This window comes from Rattus rattus, chromosome 7, assembly GCF_011064425.1.
Source record: "Rattus rattus isolate New Zealand chromosome 7, Rrattus_CSIRO_v1, whole genome shotgun sequence".
Lineage (NCBI taxonomy): Eukaryota > Metazoa > Chordata > Mammalia > Rodentia > Muridae > Rattus > Rattus rattus.
This window is the reverse complement of record NC_046160.1, coordinates 8,117,097-8,133,508: the sequence shown is the minus strand read 5'-3', so window position 1 is coordinate 8,133,508 and position 16,412 is coordinate 8,117,097. Positions and strand designations below refer to the sequence as shown.

Here is a 16,412-nt window from a genome sequence, read left to right as displayed (position 1 = left end):
CAGCATTTAGTAGTATAACTAAACTCTGCAGACACTAATGGGTGCCTACTTATGAAACAGTACTGTCTTCCTGTGAGAACTCACTAACAATACCTCTTTGTATTTAAAAGTAACAAAAGCAGTCTGGAGAGAAGCCTTAGCAGTTAAGAGCATGGTCTGCTCTTCCAAAGGTCAGGAGTTCAATTCCCAGCAACCACATGGCGGCTCACAACCATCTGTAAGGGGATCTGATGTCCTCTTCTGGCCTGCAGGCTTACATGCAGATGTAGCACTCACACATTGATTGAATGAATGAATCTATGGCAGAGGCATTGTGCAATCTTTCTTTCAGCCTGCTAGCATTATTTAGCCATATTCTAACAGCCTTGTCTTCTTCCTATGTGGATACTGCCTACGGTGACATGTTAGGACAGTCAGTCAGCCTACTCTACCCACAAATGACACCATGGCCATCCTATCAGGTTAACTAAGAGTGGGGTCCAATTTTTTGGCAGTGCAGTATGATTCTGACCTACAACTGTCCTTACAGGCAGGTACCACCAGAGGGGGTCGAATCTCTTCAGTATTGTAATGTTTTTAGTAGAGCGTTACAGGGAACAATGTCAGATTCGTAACATGATGACCACAGAATGTCCTAAAATGTATTTTTACAAGCATCAACACTTCTTTTAAAAACCTCAACTTAAAGGGTGGGAAAGATGGCTCACAGGGTGGACAACTTTAGACCTAACATGTTGAAGCAATTTCCTTCTACTCCTCACGTACTTAAAAATCAGGAATGAATACCCGTTATCAAGTGGCTTTTTAATTATTTATTTTTTAATATTAAATTTTTTTATTTTTTTTTAAGACAGAGTCTCACTATGGAGACCAGGCTGGCCTCAAATTCATGGAATGCCACCTGCCTCTGTCTCCCAAGTGTTGGGATTAAGGACATATACCACTATATCCCAGACAGTTCAAAATTTTTAAGTATAAAAAAGGTAGTTAGCCAGGCATGGTAGCATAATTTAGTTCCAACACTAAAGGCAACCTTCCTCTAAGAACAAGATGCATGTTTGCCATGGCAACAGCCTATCTCAACAGAGCAACAGAGAAACCAGAAGGTATTGAGTAAAAATTATACCGTGTTTGTCACCCTTCCAGACCAGAACTATTTCAATATAGTGGATACACCCACACAGGAAAACGCACTGCCTGTGGGTGATGGCACGCTGTGTACACCGTCCAACTCCTTAATTGTTGTGTCTGGTTCAGCAATATGCACAGATTCTTGCAATCAGACTCTTCAGCTCCTGCTATTTATAAGGAGCTAAGCTACGGCAGAGCCTGCTTATGTGAGTGCGCTCCCTGTGCTCCAGGACTGTGGGGTGAGTTATAACCACAGCCCCAATGCCTGTTTTCTCACTTATCAAAATTCTAATTCATGATATGAAAATTACTTTACTCTTAGTGCCCCTAGATGTCACTATAACTCACCAAATAAATATACTGCAAAAAAAAGGACTGAATCAAGAAGCCATGATAAAATAAGTTTATACAAATACTTACGTGAAGAACACTTTCAGTGGAACAGAAAAAAATACGCCTATGCCTTTACACAGGCCAAGTACTAAAATAACCATACCTAACCGCTGAAGTTTGTCCCATATCTTATGAGCAAATTCTGTCCTCTCTGCAAGACTCAGTTCGGGCAGGAGCGAGCCGCAGCTGCGCAGCAGAAGCAAGGCCTGGTTACTCCCTGGGCTCCCTGTGCAGAAACAGGTGACGGGTCAGGTGACAGCCCAACAGCACGGAGGCAAATGCCAAAGCTTAATCTGCAGCTTATAAGTGGTTTGCAAATCTTCAGGCTTTTCGAGATCAAGAAGAATATCCCTTAATTATCCACAGCCTCCTGGCTCAACAAAGACAAGGCAGTACCCAAACACCACCCGATCCACATCATCAGTACACATTACAATTTAAAGTTCTAACAGTGTCTGCTTTAAGAAGCCTAAGGTTATGAAACTTACGTAATCTGTAAAACTAATGAATCCAAAGAGAAGCAAAATTTTAAGCGTATCTGCTACACGCCAAAGGCTAAGCGTCTTGGTGTCATGAAGATGACAAAAAGCACATAAGGACTCATCATTATTAAACTCAAGCTCATCTCCATGTCCCTGAAAATGACTTTAAGACGAAACAAAAATAAGTGTGCACTGTATAGCTCTATCTGTAAGTCCATCCAGGGCAAGCGCCTAAGAGGGCAGGAACTAAACGTGCACTGTATAGCTCTATCTCTAAGTCCATCCAGGGCAAGCGCCTAAGAGGGCAGGCAGAAAATAGCTTGTGTGTGCCTAGGACTGGAAAGGGTGAGAGGGGCTGGGGAGGGTGACCATGGAGAGTTGTGACAGGTGAACAGCTCTGAGTGGATGGGAGGTTCTGGTCCTTGAGTGCATGTGACTGTGACTGTCATAGAAGCTCTGCTCCATACCAAAGGGACGCCCCTAACAGGCTCTGGGAGTGTATAGAATTTCTTCAAATGCACACAAAATTATACGTGTTGGTTCGCTGCAGTTGTAATGTGAGGGAAAGCCTGGGAATAAAGGGTCTGCAGCTCCTGTCCGACTATCCAAGATCAAAGTGACCTATCTACCCGTTCAACAGCTGACTGGTGCCTGTCAGTCTTCACTGAGGTCACCTCAGGAAAAGCTGATACCACACAAAGAAAGAAGAGAAAGCCTGGTGTCTTCTACCTCAGCTGACCACTGAGAGCAACTCTAGAAACCAGGGGAAGCAAACAGACGTTTTTGTTTGTTGACTCTGAAATGAACTCTAAACAAAATATTTTCGTGTTACTTCTGAAATTCTGCCTGGATGAATTGGAAGCATAGCAGGATTAGAGTCACAGTTGACATCAGAACTGATGCTGAATAGCAAATGATGCTCTCCCCAGTGAGCTTCCAGGAACCGTTACAAGCTTCGACTTCCTACCGAGAAACTCTCAATACCTGAGCGGCACGTGCTCTCAAAGACTTTCTGCAGAAGCCCCTTGGTAATGCGGCCCGTTCTCCGGACGGAATTATCCAGTCTCATTAGGGCCCAATCAAACTGACTGCCACTCCTTCTCACTGGAGCAGGCTCCTCTGGAAGATCCTTTTTTTCAGCGACGATGGCATACAACCTGGCTTGGCTCAGCAGCTCTCTGTGAAATGAAATAGAGTTAGTAATAAACTAAGCAAACTGCTGTTTACACGGGCACTGCTTGTGTGACGTCCACACCAGCTCCGACAGTCACCACACACGGAAACTGCAAAGCCTGGAGCAAAGTGTACACTGAAGCAAATCAATCAATCAATCAATCAATCAATCAATCACTCTCTCTCTCTCTCTCACTCTCTCTCTCTCTCTCTCTCACACACACACACACTCACACACACACACACACACACACACACACACACTGCTTCTGAGTGGATTGATAACCTTCAACATGAAGTCATCTCAAACTAAGAAGCTAAAATTATTTTCCCTTAATGAAGGAAAAATGAGGCAGCTCATAACGCACTCTTCTCATTCATGTAAGTGAGACAAAGGCCAAGGCAGACTCCAAACTCTAAACTACCTTCAGGGTTTTGTCTGGGCATAAGTTTATTATGGCCATAACTTGGATACGTCATTATGAACATAACTAGGTCCGAGGCACCCGCTTTCATGGCTCTGAGTCAACACGCTGTTTGAATGCTTTCCTCGCTCTTTAAAGTAATAACTGTCAAAAATAAAACTGCACTCTGGCTTAAACATTTTTAAAGATGTCATAAGCTAAAATTAGAATAATATATGTTTCTACAGAATAAGCAATCTTTTTTTTTTTTTTTTTTTTTTTTTTTTTTTTTGGAAATAGGGACTCATTCAGTCCAGGCTGGCCTGGAACTTCCAAAAGAACCAACAATAACTTTGAACTTGTAGTTTTCCTGTTTTCCTGCTTTTCCCTCTGCTGGGCTAGCAGGCCTGCACCACAGTTTACTCGGTGCAGGGATGGGGCCCGTGCTAATGAAGCCCCCAAAAATCTGAGCTACTGCTATCTCTAGAAGAAACTCTTTAAATCAATATTTGATAATGCAGTTTAATATACAATTGAATGTTCATAAACATGTTATCAGTGGTCCTTCATGTTATAGGAATTAATGTTGTACTTGATGATAAACCAAGAAAAAAAAAATCCCTAGATGTAAAAAATACTGTCATAAATCTTTGATTTTGACAGGCTTTCTGTGAATTCAATATCTTACCTTTTAACATATGCAATTCTTGGGGATCTACTCCAAATATCTTATTTTCAGCTGCCATTGTTATACTAAGTATTATGCCTAAAAATGTTAAGTCAAGAAATACTTCCAGAATAACCACATTCTCTGGATTGTAGACCACCTTTTACCAGCGGTGGTGAGCTAAGTGCATAAGTCAGCAATGGAGCACGCGCTTAGCGTGCAAAAGGCCCTAGGTCTGATCTCACTGTCCCTAAAGCCACCGTTTTCCTGCATCACAAACTGACTGTATGTGAAGTGGCATCAAAAGCTGTGTCACATGCAAACCAGAGTCTGTAACTAATACTGTTGTAGAAATTACACCAGTGACCAGAGACAATCACAACACCTGACCATCATATATACAGAAATAAATCAGAAACTATGGGGGTGGGGAGGGATATCGCCAAGTAAGGTGATATCCTCTGCACATCATGTGCACGCGTGGAAGTGAGAGAGTGAGAGAGTGAATGAAAGAGAGAGAGAGAGAGAGACGAAGGGAGGGGTGTTATCACCCACAGACCAGAGAAGATGCATATTGCCCCCTATGGTTATCCATTACTATAATAATCATCAAAAACTACTGATAACTCAGAGCACATGCACTGATTCATACAATGCAGAACTTTTTGCGCAGTAGAGGTGAACTTGCTGACTTCTATGCCACTCAAATAAGATGACTATTGAAGAGCACACTCATGACTTCTTTTTACATCCTGGCTGCAGTTTACCCATTTCCCCTCCCTCCTCTCCTAGTCCCCGCCTCCCGTAACTCCCCCATCACACCTGTTTCTCTTCAGGAAAGGGCGGGCTAGATATTCTCCAGCCTCTGGCATACCAAGTTGCAGTAAGACTAGCACCTCCTCTTCTCTTAGAGCTAGAAAAGGCAGCCCAGTAGGAGGAAAGGGTTCCAAAGGCAGCAGGCTACGGCAGAGACAGCCCCTGCTCCCACTGTTAGGAGTCCCACGGGAAGACCAAGCTACACAACTGCAACGTATGTGTGGAGGGCCGAGGGCAGTGCCATGCAGTCCCTGGTTAATGGAGCTTTAAATGATAGTATACATTACCACCACCGCCACCACCGCCACCACCGCCACCACCACCACCACAGTCCAAGGCTTCCCATATGCAAAGGAAACACTCTATCCTGACCTGAACTCCAGCCAGAACTGACTTTTAAGTCAACTCTGGCACACCTAGAAGAAAACAGGAGCTTCCTATCACAAGCAATGGGCATGCTGTCACAGAAAGGAGAGACATGCTCATGGTTGGTCAAGCTGGGTCCACACAAGTTAGGCGCTCACCATTCAGGCCTGCAGAAGCTGATGCATCCTGCCTCTAAATTCTAATGCCCCAACTGATGTAACCATAGGAGACTGTATCAGCTCACGCGACTACCAATGGCAGTTGTAAGTAAACATATTTCAGCTACCCGTGAATTGTCTCCAGCAAAATTTGGAAGTTTTGTTGTGGGGTTGGGGATTTAGCTCGTGGTAGAGCGCTTGCCTAGGAAGCGCAAGGCCCTGGGTTCGGTCCCCAGCTCCGAAAAAAAGAACCAAAAAAAAAAAAAAAGAACATAAATGCTGAACTCGTCTGGGTAAATACTTTGTAAATGGTTATAAAACTAGCTTTTAGAATCGCTGTACAAAGTTTATTCCTATGGCTACCATGAGAGCTGTTTCTCTGTAACCCTGCCAGCATTTGGTTTCCAGTTCAGGTTTAAGTGGCCATTCTTCCAGGAGTGGTGGGTCCTCGGTGTCTTCATTCATGCTGACTTGTGAAGTCTCAGATATTTTTCAGTCATGTGCAATCTCAGTCCTCTCCAGTGATGGACTGCTCAGGATTTCTGCCCAATTACGAGCTGGATCATATACTCTAATTGTAGATTTTTTAAATAATTGCCATGTTTTTGTTTCAAGAGTTACTCTTTGGGCTAGAGAGATGGCTCAGAGGTTAAGAGCACTGACTGCTCTTCCACTGGAGTTCAATTCCCAGCAACCACATGGTGGCTCACAACCATCTGTGATGGGATCTGATGCCCTCTTCTGGCCTGCAGGTGTACACGCAGGTAGAATGCTGTACACATAATAAATAAATCTTTAAAAAAAGGTACTCTTTCCTTTTATTGGACATGCACCAAGGTGCTCTACGTAGTCTTCAAACTCTTTCAATCCTTCTCTCCTTCCCTGGTGTATGACATGGCTGAAAGTCACTTGGGAACTATCAGGGTTAAAGATAAAGATAAAAATATTGGGAAAAAAAAGTATGTTATTAATAACTACATTTTAATGCATGCTAAGTAGCAGTAAATTATTATGATAGCCCCCGTCTTACACATGAGAAAAACTGACAAATACTTCCCAGATCACAGAAACGCTAGTTACAGATGTAACGGCAGAACCAACATTTGCACTGGGTGGTCCTGTCTGACATGTCCTGTCCCTCCTGAGACATCAGGCATCAGCGGCATCACCAGGAGCCTCACTGCATAATGGTGGAAATTAGACCAGAGAAGAACAACTAGATAACGGGAGTCCCTAATGCCAGGGAGGGTTCTACATGAACCTGTGCAGTACAGAGCAGTTCCTGTGCAGCTACACGCGCCACTTGTTCTGCTACACCGTACTATGAACAGATCTCTCATGTCGTATGAGCTTTCACTCCCACTCAACCGTCCTCTGTAGCCTCTTGTTCTGCTACACTGTCAGTGAGGTGAACTGCAGACACTACAGTATGTTATTCCGTCCACCAGCACTGCGCTCCCTCTCGTGATTCTCCATAGCTGTGTACACACACACACACACACACACACACACACACACACACACACACACACACACACTACACTGGATCCCAGACCTAAGATGTCAGCACGGCTGCTTCACTGCCTGACCGCATACCCTCCACATAACATCTGTGGACTTCTACTGATGTCTCTGAGGCCCTTTCTGGAACCAGAGCACAAAAACGTTCACGCATGTGCCAGACACATCTCCCAAACCATCTTTCTTCATGCTATTTAGGACCCTGAATATTTTTTTACATTTGTCACAGAAACGTTATCAAGTTCATTGACTGCACTGTGTATTAGTGTTCAAACTTTCAGTCGTACTATAGAGAAGAGGCGCGAGGGCCCCTGATAAAGTAGCAAGTGTCCACTTTGGATCACTGTAAAGACAGTAACAGATGTCTGAGCTAGAAGGCACAGTGGACACACTATCCTAACACTCAGGCGGCTGGGGCAGGCAGATGCAGGAGCGGATCATCCTCAGCACCATATCAAAAAGTCCGTAGGCCAAGTAAGCAACACAGGGCAGGACGTGTGGGCAGGGAGGCTTTCAGTGAGAAACAATCCCTGTTGTCTTGTGCATTTGAGGCTGGTGCTGCAATCTGTGGAGGTTTAGGTGGTCTGGCCTTGCTGGAGCTAGGACATCACTAGGGGTGGGCTTGAGAGCTTAAGTCTCAGCCTACTTCTTGTCTGCTCTCTGAACCCTGCCTGCAGTAAAGGCTGTGAGCTCTCAGCTTCCTGCTACCATGCCTCCTTCCCACCATGCCTCATCCCCGGAACCAAGAGCCAGAATGAAGTCTCCTCCTCAAGACTTCTCTCCATCCACCATGTTTTCACACAGCCGTGCAAGTCACAGTGGGTGTGGCTCAGCAGTTAAGAGCACTGTCTGCTCTAAAGGTCCTGAGTGCAATTCTCAGCAACTACACGGTGGCTCACAACCATCTGTAATGGGATCTGATGCCCTCTTCTGGTGTGTCTGCAGACATAGACATTAAATAAATATTTTTTTTTAAAGTGATACAAGGGAGGCAAACAGCTGCAGTTTTACCCTAGATACCCTTCAAAGTCAAAAATGTTTTTAAGTAGAGGCTGTGGCATGATCATTTGTATTAACAAACACCCTCCATAGCTGCCAGAGGAGCTTCAAGAATTACAGCAGACCCCTAAGAAGAAGACGCCGCCGTGAGACTGACTTTAGCTTCCACCACAGGGGCAGTGGAGGAGAGAAAAGTCATTCCCAAGGCCCACCTGAGGTCACATTGATAGGCCAAAGCATAACAAACAAAGAGAATGCCACAGGAAGAAACTGTGGAAAGTAGGCCTGCTGCCTACTGCTGCATGCAAGTGTGCCCTCACAGACATAACCGGAGGCTCCCTGGACCGTGGTAAGAGCACTCACTGGCCTGGATCCAACCTGAGATTTTGGCCGAACTGTTACAACTTCCTCCACTACGTTTGAACGTTGTCCTCTCCAAACCTGGTACTGATCTCAACCGCCAGCATAAGGGACGGCAAGTTGCAGCTGTCAGGGAGCCTTCCAAGAAGGGGCTCCCTGCTCTTCTGCCTTTCACCATCAGATGACACTCAGACAAGAAGGCCAGGCTGGAGAGATGGCCAATAAGGTAACTGCGGCTTGCACCAAGGCTGATAACCAAGGTTTAATCCCTGGGACCCACATGGTAAAAGAACAGAACCAATTCCTGCAAGCTGTCCTCTAACACACTCTCCATGCAAGCCAGTGTGTGTGCACATGCCTGTATGTGCTTTTGCATCTGAGTGGTGCCACACCTTTAAACTCATTATCTGGGAGGAACAGGCAAAGCCAGCCTAGTCTACATTGCAAATTATAGGCCACTAAGGCCTTATCTCAAAATACATGAAAGGAGGGAAAATAAAGAGCAGAGGGCTTAGGAAGATGGCTCCATTGCCATGAGGACCCAAGTTTGATTCCCAGCACCCACACTTGGCAGCTCAGAAATGTCTCTAACTTCAGCTCTGAGAGGACAGGAGAGTTCTGGCCTCTATAGATGCTGGTGTGTGTGAGCGCACAGACACAGACAGACACACAGACACATAGCAGACAGATAGACAAATACAGACACAGACAGATACAGACACACAGAGACACAAAGACACATACATTTTTAAGTAACAAAAAGGAAGGCCTACGCCAATGCCAACTTCTTTAATACTGTACTTGTAGGCCTCCAAAACTTTGAAAACTATTTTTTCTGTTCCTAATAAATCACTCAGTCTCAGATGCTCTCCCTTGAAGCCTAAACTGTAAGAGGACGGGGCAGAGAGACAGCTCTGGGTTGGCTGAGAGCGCTGCTGCTCGTCCAGGCAGCAGGCTCAGTTCCCAGCACCCATGTGACAACTCACGACCAGCTGCAACTCCAGCTCAGGGGCTCTGACACCCTCTTCTGGCCTCTGTGGGCACCAGGCACACGCGTGGTACGCAGATCTACGCAGGGAAATGCTCACATGCACAAAACTAAACCAAACTCAGTTTTCACCAAGAGGAAACAGCAGTCCCTTCCAAGAGCATTACCTGTTAGAGTAACTGAGATCGTAGAGTAAGTCTCACAGCACACTTCTAGGATGGTATCTACACTACATGTAGACAGGCCTCTCCATTTCAGCAGGTTTACTTCTTAAAAGATTTTAAAAATCACATCTAGCTCTTTTCATATTAACATTTTGCTTAAGACAAATAAAGTTATAAAAATATTAATTTAAGGGTTTCAGAGATGGCTCAGTGGATAACAGCATGGCTGCTTTCTAGTGGCTAAGCAAGCATCTGTAACTTGTTCCAGGGAGTCCGATGTCCTCTTCTGGTCTCCATGAGTACTACACCCACAGGGTGAACAAATACACATGTAGGCAAAGCACCCATTTACATAAATAAACCAATTTATTAAATGTCAGTTTAAACCTAAAGCCAATACAAACAGAATATTAAATATATAAATAGTAAGTACTCAGAATGGGCCCAACAACAAGTAAAAATCTGCAGGCAGGGGCTGGAGAGATGGCTCAGCGGTTAAGAGAACCCACTGCTCTTCCAGAGGTCCTGAGTTCAATTCCCAGCAACCACATGGTGGCTCACAACCATCTGTAAAGAGATCCCATGCCCTCTTCTGGTGTATCTGAAGACTGCTACAGTGTATTTATATATAATAAATGAATAAATCTTAAAAAAAAAAAAAAGACATTTAAAAAAAAATCTGCAGGCAGAACACAATGCCCTAAGTTTGGACAACACTTAAGAAAATGTCTCTAATGGGCCTGGTAAGTATGCTTAGTAAATGTAACCAAAACACTTCCTAAAGTATTTCTCCTCTCTTCAGTCAACCAGAAGAAATCCTAACACCCTGTCAAAGCCCTGTTCAGCTCTAAGCTGTGCTGTGACAGCCACATGACCTAGAGAAAGGTAGTCAAGTCTTCCGTATTAGCTTTTTCACTGGAGTAAAAACATCTGCTAGGGTTAGAGATCAGCTCAGTGGTGAAGCCCTAACTCAACATACAGAAGACCTGGGCTGCTCCCCTCCAACACACACACACACACTCACACACGCACGCACGACAACCTTGTGACAGTGGCCACTCTCTTGTTATGGAAAGCAATAGTAAACGTGTAATTTTTAAACACTTTGTAGAACTAAGTTGTAATAAATTTTCCCCTTGCAGTATTACTATAACAACACTATTCTCCGAAGTCTTTCCAAACTCAGCTTTCTCCCAACATGGCTTCATGCCACTAGCATCCCTTCTGTACTTGCCCCAGCTGCTCTGTCCTGACACAGCCATCTCTTTCCCTCTTCCCATCCCTCTGTGCCAGGCTTCTCTCTCCCACATCTTAGCTATGGCAGGAAGTGCTGGCAAATGCTTTAGTCAGATAGATGTGAAACCAGACAAGGCATTTTTGAGAATCTGTGTGATTAGAATGCAGGGATTCCGATTCTAGATTCTGAAGCTCTCATCTGGATTTATATGCATTATGTACATGTGTATGGAGAGGAACAAATGGCTCAGCCACAAAGAGCATACGCTGATCTTGCAGAGCACCTAAAACCGTTGCCAGCAGCCACTCAGAAGGTTCACAACCACCTGTAATCCAACTCCAAGTCATAGGACACTTTGCAGGAGGCTGTACTCATCTCTGTACGTACACGTACACACGTACACACGTACACACGTACACACATACACACATACACACACACACACACACACACACACACACACACACACACACGTCATTAAAAGTAAAATCTCTTCTAAATGAGTGTTCTGTTAGTCATCCCCTTCAGTATCCAGAACACATTCAAGAATAGCTCAAGGGCTAGAGAGATGGCTCAGTGGTTAAGAGCACTGACTGCTCTTCCAGAGGTCCTGAGTTCAAATCCCAGCAACCACATGGTGGCTCACAACCATCTGTAATGGAATCTGATGTCCTCTTTTGAAGACAGCTACAATATACGTATATAATAAGTAAACAAATCTTAAAAAAAAAAAAGACAGAAATACTAAAAGGAAAACTGAAGAGCAAGAAATATACAGAAGTGCATGTTTCTGTGTGCTTTGTTTTGGAACAGATCAAGCAACTCTAATAATTTCACTCAATAATGCCTATTAGTCCAACTCAGAACACAAGACTAAGGTGGAGATGCAGCACCACGCCGCAGGACCATAGTGCAGCACAGGGGACCAAGTGCCCTTTTCAATCTTCATCTCATGCCACCGCTCTCTGTGTCTACTTGTTTGTTGAGTGAATGTTTGACAGCTACCCCATGAACACGAGTAGAGGGGGAGGCAACACAGTATGAGAAGTCCTTTAAGGACTAACAACAGGTCTACAGTGTCACATGTAATAGCACCTGGCTGTTTTGGCCTCTGAAGGCACCACACACACAAACACATACAACAAAAAGATATTTTTTGAAATGGTTAAGATTCTGGTCATATGGTACACACCTTTTACTTCAGCACTTGGGAGGAAGAAGCAAGTGGTTCTCTCTGAGTTCGAGGGCAGCATGACACAACTCCCAAAACAGCCAGGGCTATATACAGACACTGTCTCAAAAAAAAAAAAAAAAAAAAAGTAGCGAGACACGGAGGCCTCAGGCATGGTGTGAAAACAGTGTACGAGAGTAAGTGAGAAGTCAGCAAAGGAGACAGGAGACCATGGGCAAGAGAGAGACCAAGTGGGAAGCTTCTAGAGGAACTAGAATCCCGAGAAAGGTTGTTTTCCAGACAGGCTTAGAAGTTGTGGGATAGGAGACTGGCGGGAAAGTGTTCAAAGTCCAGAGAGAGAAAACAAATACTACTTCACTGCCTGCCATGACCTGAACACAGCATTTCGACAAGACCATGTCCTGTGCTTGAATAGTCTCCTTTCTACCGAAGAAACACACATGTGGGTCACACCATAGACAAGACCCCGGCAGTCATAATCCTGCTTAGTTTTTCTATTGATCTTTTGTATGTGCGTCCATACATGTGAAGGCCAGAGGACAATTGTGGGAGCCGTTCTCTCCTTCCATGTGGGTCCTGAGGTCAAACTAAGGTCATCAGGCTTACAGAGAAAGTGCCTTTTCTTGATGAACTATGGTGCCTGCTCACAAGGCCATTTTTTGGATCTTGGATCGATTGTGGTAAGAGAAAACTTCCGAAGAGACAGCGGGTGCTGAATAACAAAACAAGCCTTACAAAGACACCCAGCACCCTCCCTTACAGACTAAAGAGATCTAGTGGAACTTAGCCAAAGGTCCAAGGAAGTGGAACCCAGGTCTGATGAACACCCAGACCGACAGCCTGTCACTGAAATGTGTTCGACTTCTGCCAAACATAACAGCAAACATCAGTGACAGCACCGCAGCAGCACTGTCACTGGAGGAAAGCAAAAGGAACTGGCACCATGGTCTCTGAAGACATAAAGCCAGGGGCATGATTTCTGAAGGCTCACTGTTCAAGCTTACCCCAAAAATACAGGCCCTGTATACAAATAAGCATCACGCCAAAGATGTGCAACCGAGTTGCTGAGACGTCATACAGCAGTTCCTTCATCTAATTATATGCAGTGCCCGGGCTGGCCCATGCAGACAGTTACTTCTATTACAGTGGTAACCAGTTAAGACACATCAAGTCCTGTATCTCATGAATAGGCCTAACCTTACACTGTGTCCACCTACATACCTAAAGAAACTTAAGGCCTGGGCTGTTGAGTCATTTGTCCAATGGCATAATGCGAATAAACAGAAGCACCCTTAGTCCATGGCTCCCCACTCCAGAACATACTTCCTAAATCTTTTTGCTAGACCCAGAAGTTCTTCTGGGAGTGGTTCAACTGTCAATTTCTCTCTGGTACTAAAACCTAAGCCCCCATCTTCCTTCATCTGGTGAACACACTCATAACCTCAATCCAGACCAGCATACTCACAAAAATACTTGCACTAACTAGAAATTTAACTTGTTTTTGCAGTAACTACATAGATCCCCACCGAGCGCCTTGCATGTGTCCACTAATCCATTATTGTGACAATCTCCAACCCATGATGTCTGTGTAAATATTGAAGGAAATTTTCATTCAACAAAAGGCAGGCAAAAACCCGACCCGGGCATAATCAAATGTAAAGTTCTAAACTAACCCTGGGTCACTCAAAAATTCAAACCCTATCCCCAAGAAAAAGAAAATGAAAAACAGAAGCCTCCTAAGACTACATACTAGCAGGTATGTCCAGTGTGGGAGTGCACCCAGGAAGGGTACTTCTAAGGAATGGCACAACACCTGCCCCCACATCAGCACCACCCCCTAAAGTTCCCGCGCCGTCCGAGCAGGTGGCAACCTCAAGCAGCGAGGCGGAAGCCAGCCATGCCCTCGACCATGACCTTCTCAAGACATTCAACCTTGTCACTCTAAATTACTGGCAAAGCACGGGGGTTCGCGCCTGAGCTGCCGGGACAACGGAATTGGAGCGAATGAGCAGGACACCGGCCCTTCCGCCGTAGCCGGTCAGGAGGAAGGGTCCAGTACTCACCCTGCAGCCGGCCGGCCACCAGCGGCCGCCACCCGGACGACAGAGGGCAGCCTGCCGGGGCCGCCCGCAGGGAGGCGCAGGGACAGCGGGAGGCGCGGGACCGCCGCTGCCCCGAGCAGCCAACGCGCGGGTCTCAGCAGGGCTGACATGGTTCACCGTAGTCAAGGCAGGATGCACGCTCCTGCAGAGGACCTGGAGGAACACGTGACGACGGGGTCGCCCCCTAGTGGGACAAACCAAGGCCCGAGAGCGCCTAGCCGAGGGGGAAGCGGAGTTCCGCCATGGCTCACCGGAGAGACAGGCCGAGCTCCTGGGATCATCTGAATCTGCCTTTTGTTTTACAATGCGTCGTTTTTGTGCTCTGCTCCCAGTGTCCCTGTTTCCGTGTCCAGCGCCCCGGCTTTTAGAGAGCTCGGCCACATCACCCCTCCATTTTGCAGTTGGTAGAGCCCCTAGAGGTCGACTCCGCCCATGCGCTCGCAAGGGTTTGTGGGGGGCCAACTAGGAGCGACACCGAAGGTTGCTGGGAAGGGCCGACCGCGCAGGTCCCGGAGTGCCTGCGATGTTCCAGCCCTGCACCTAGGTTATTGCTGAACTGCTACCCTGGCTGCTCAGTGACGTAGTTCCTGCCGTAGCTCTCGGAAACGCCTGCCAGAAGAAACCTTGACGAAGGAAACTAGAGGCTGTGGACCTCCAAGTTAACTATATGCAATTCGTGTGATTGGGGAGAGGGTAGACGAATATAGGCAATAATGCCTCGCTTCGTAAGATAATGGATTTTAACAAAGATCGTATAATTTTCAATGTCAAGGTTGAAGTTTCTCTTTCTCGATGCCTTGCTCCTCCTTTCAGTTAATGCACTGCTACAAGCAACTAAGGTAGTGGTGCAATTGTCTGCAGCTAGTAAAACAAGTTCTCACTCTCACCAGGGTATGCTGAAGGGGTTCCCTATGCATTTGTGTGAATCCGGGAACAGGCTTCCATTCTCTACTTAGCTATTCCTTGACCACTACCAACCAGGTGAACAGTCAAATTCTCCCTCTGGAAGTTTTCCCATCTGGCTGTTTCTCCTCCTAGACAACAAACTTCTAAGCTCACAGAATGTGGCCTCTTTTGTAGCGAAAGCTCCTCAGTTGAAGACACTCCGGACGTTGAGCGTTTATTGAATGGATATACGTGTAGAGTTAACTTGGCTTATCTTTCTGTTGGAGAAGCTAATCCCACCCCCTCACACCCCAGATGAGTTTGCTTTAAGTTACCCTATTGGGCGCTATGACAGGATATAATCCATGCTTTCAGCATTAGTACTACTTATTGAGCACATATTTTGTACTATTTGGGATGCTGGGGATATAACAGGAAAAAAATCTCAACTTAGACAAAATTCTGTACATTTAAAGAAACAGATAAGAGTTGTAATGTAAATAAAAGATTAAAGGTGGGTTACCATCTGTGGTGATTAATCTTGATATGATTTAGGATCACCTAGGAAACTGGCCTTTGGGCAAGTGAGGGAGTTTTTACACTGGATTAGTTGAAGTAGCAAAAACCGCCCCGAGGGTGAGTAGCACCACTGGATGAGTGACAGGGCTGAGTCATAAAGGAGAAAGCGCTGGGCACCTCTTTTGGCTGCTTCCTGACAGCCCCTGCTGCCTATACCCAGCAAGAGCCAAAATAAGCCTTTCTCCCTGAAGTTGCTCTTCTAGGAAAAGTAAAGGAAAATCATCGGAAGAGAAACCCAAAGGAGGAAGTGAGGATGCTGGAGGAAGGAGCCAGCTCTTGTTCCAGTTTCAGAAAACAGCAAATTCAAAACCCTAAAGCGGAGAAAACTAAAAAGGCCCCGATGGAAAGAATGAGCAGGAGTTGGGTGGGACAGGGAGGTCAGACTGGTATTTGGCCATCAGGTACTGCAGGGTGTTACCTTGAATGACCTCTGCACCCCCAGGGAGCTGAGTGTCAGGACTTAGACTGTTATATAGATGAGATAAAAAGCTGTTGGGGAATTTGATGTGTAGCTGTGATACAAATTCACTTGCTTTTAAAAAATACCTATTTTACTATGTGTATGAGTGTTTTGCCTGCCTGTATGTGTGTGACCACAAGTATGTCTGGTGCCCTTGAAGGTAAGGAGAGGCCTTCGGATCTCCTGGGAGTGCAGTTCCAAATGCAAGCGGCTGTGTGGGAAATGAACCAACCAGTACATGCAGCATGCAGAATGCAGACAGTCCAGGCATTTGCCACACCCAAGGAAGGCTAGGGGTTTGGGTCAAAAGTGAAATGAGGCTGGTGGAAGTAATC

At 45.6% G+C, this 16,412-nt stretch overlaps 1 protein-coding gene across 1 annotated transcript in view; it reads right to left on the bottom strand.

Moving 5' to 3' along the window:
- Window positions 1-14,537, bottom strand: part of Lrpprc (leucine rich pentatricopeptide repeat containing) — an 83,176-nt gene extending 68,639 nt beyond the window's left edge. Inside the window, exons 1-3 of the mRNA XM_032908751.1 lie at window positions 14,115-14,537; window positions 2,991-3,184; window positions 1,628-1,750 (exon numbers count right to left, since the gene is read on the bottom strand). Of these exons, the coding sequence (XP_032764642.1) occupies window positions 1,628-1,750; window positions 2,991-3,184; window positions 14,115-14,263 (466 nt within the window). The 5' untranslated portion in view covers window positions 14,264-14,537. The remainder of the gene's footprint in view (window positions 1-1,627; window positions 1,751-2,990; window positions 3,185-14,114) is intronic.
- Between the last annotated feature and the right edge of the window lie 1,875 nt (window positions 14,538-16,412).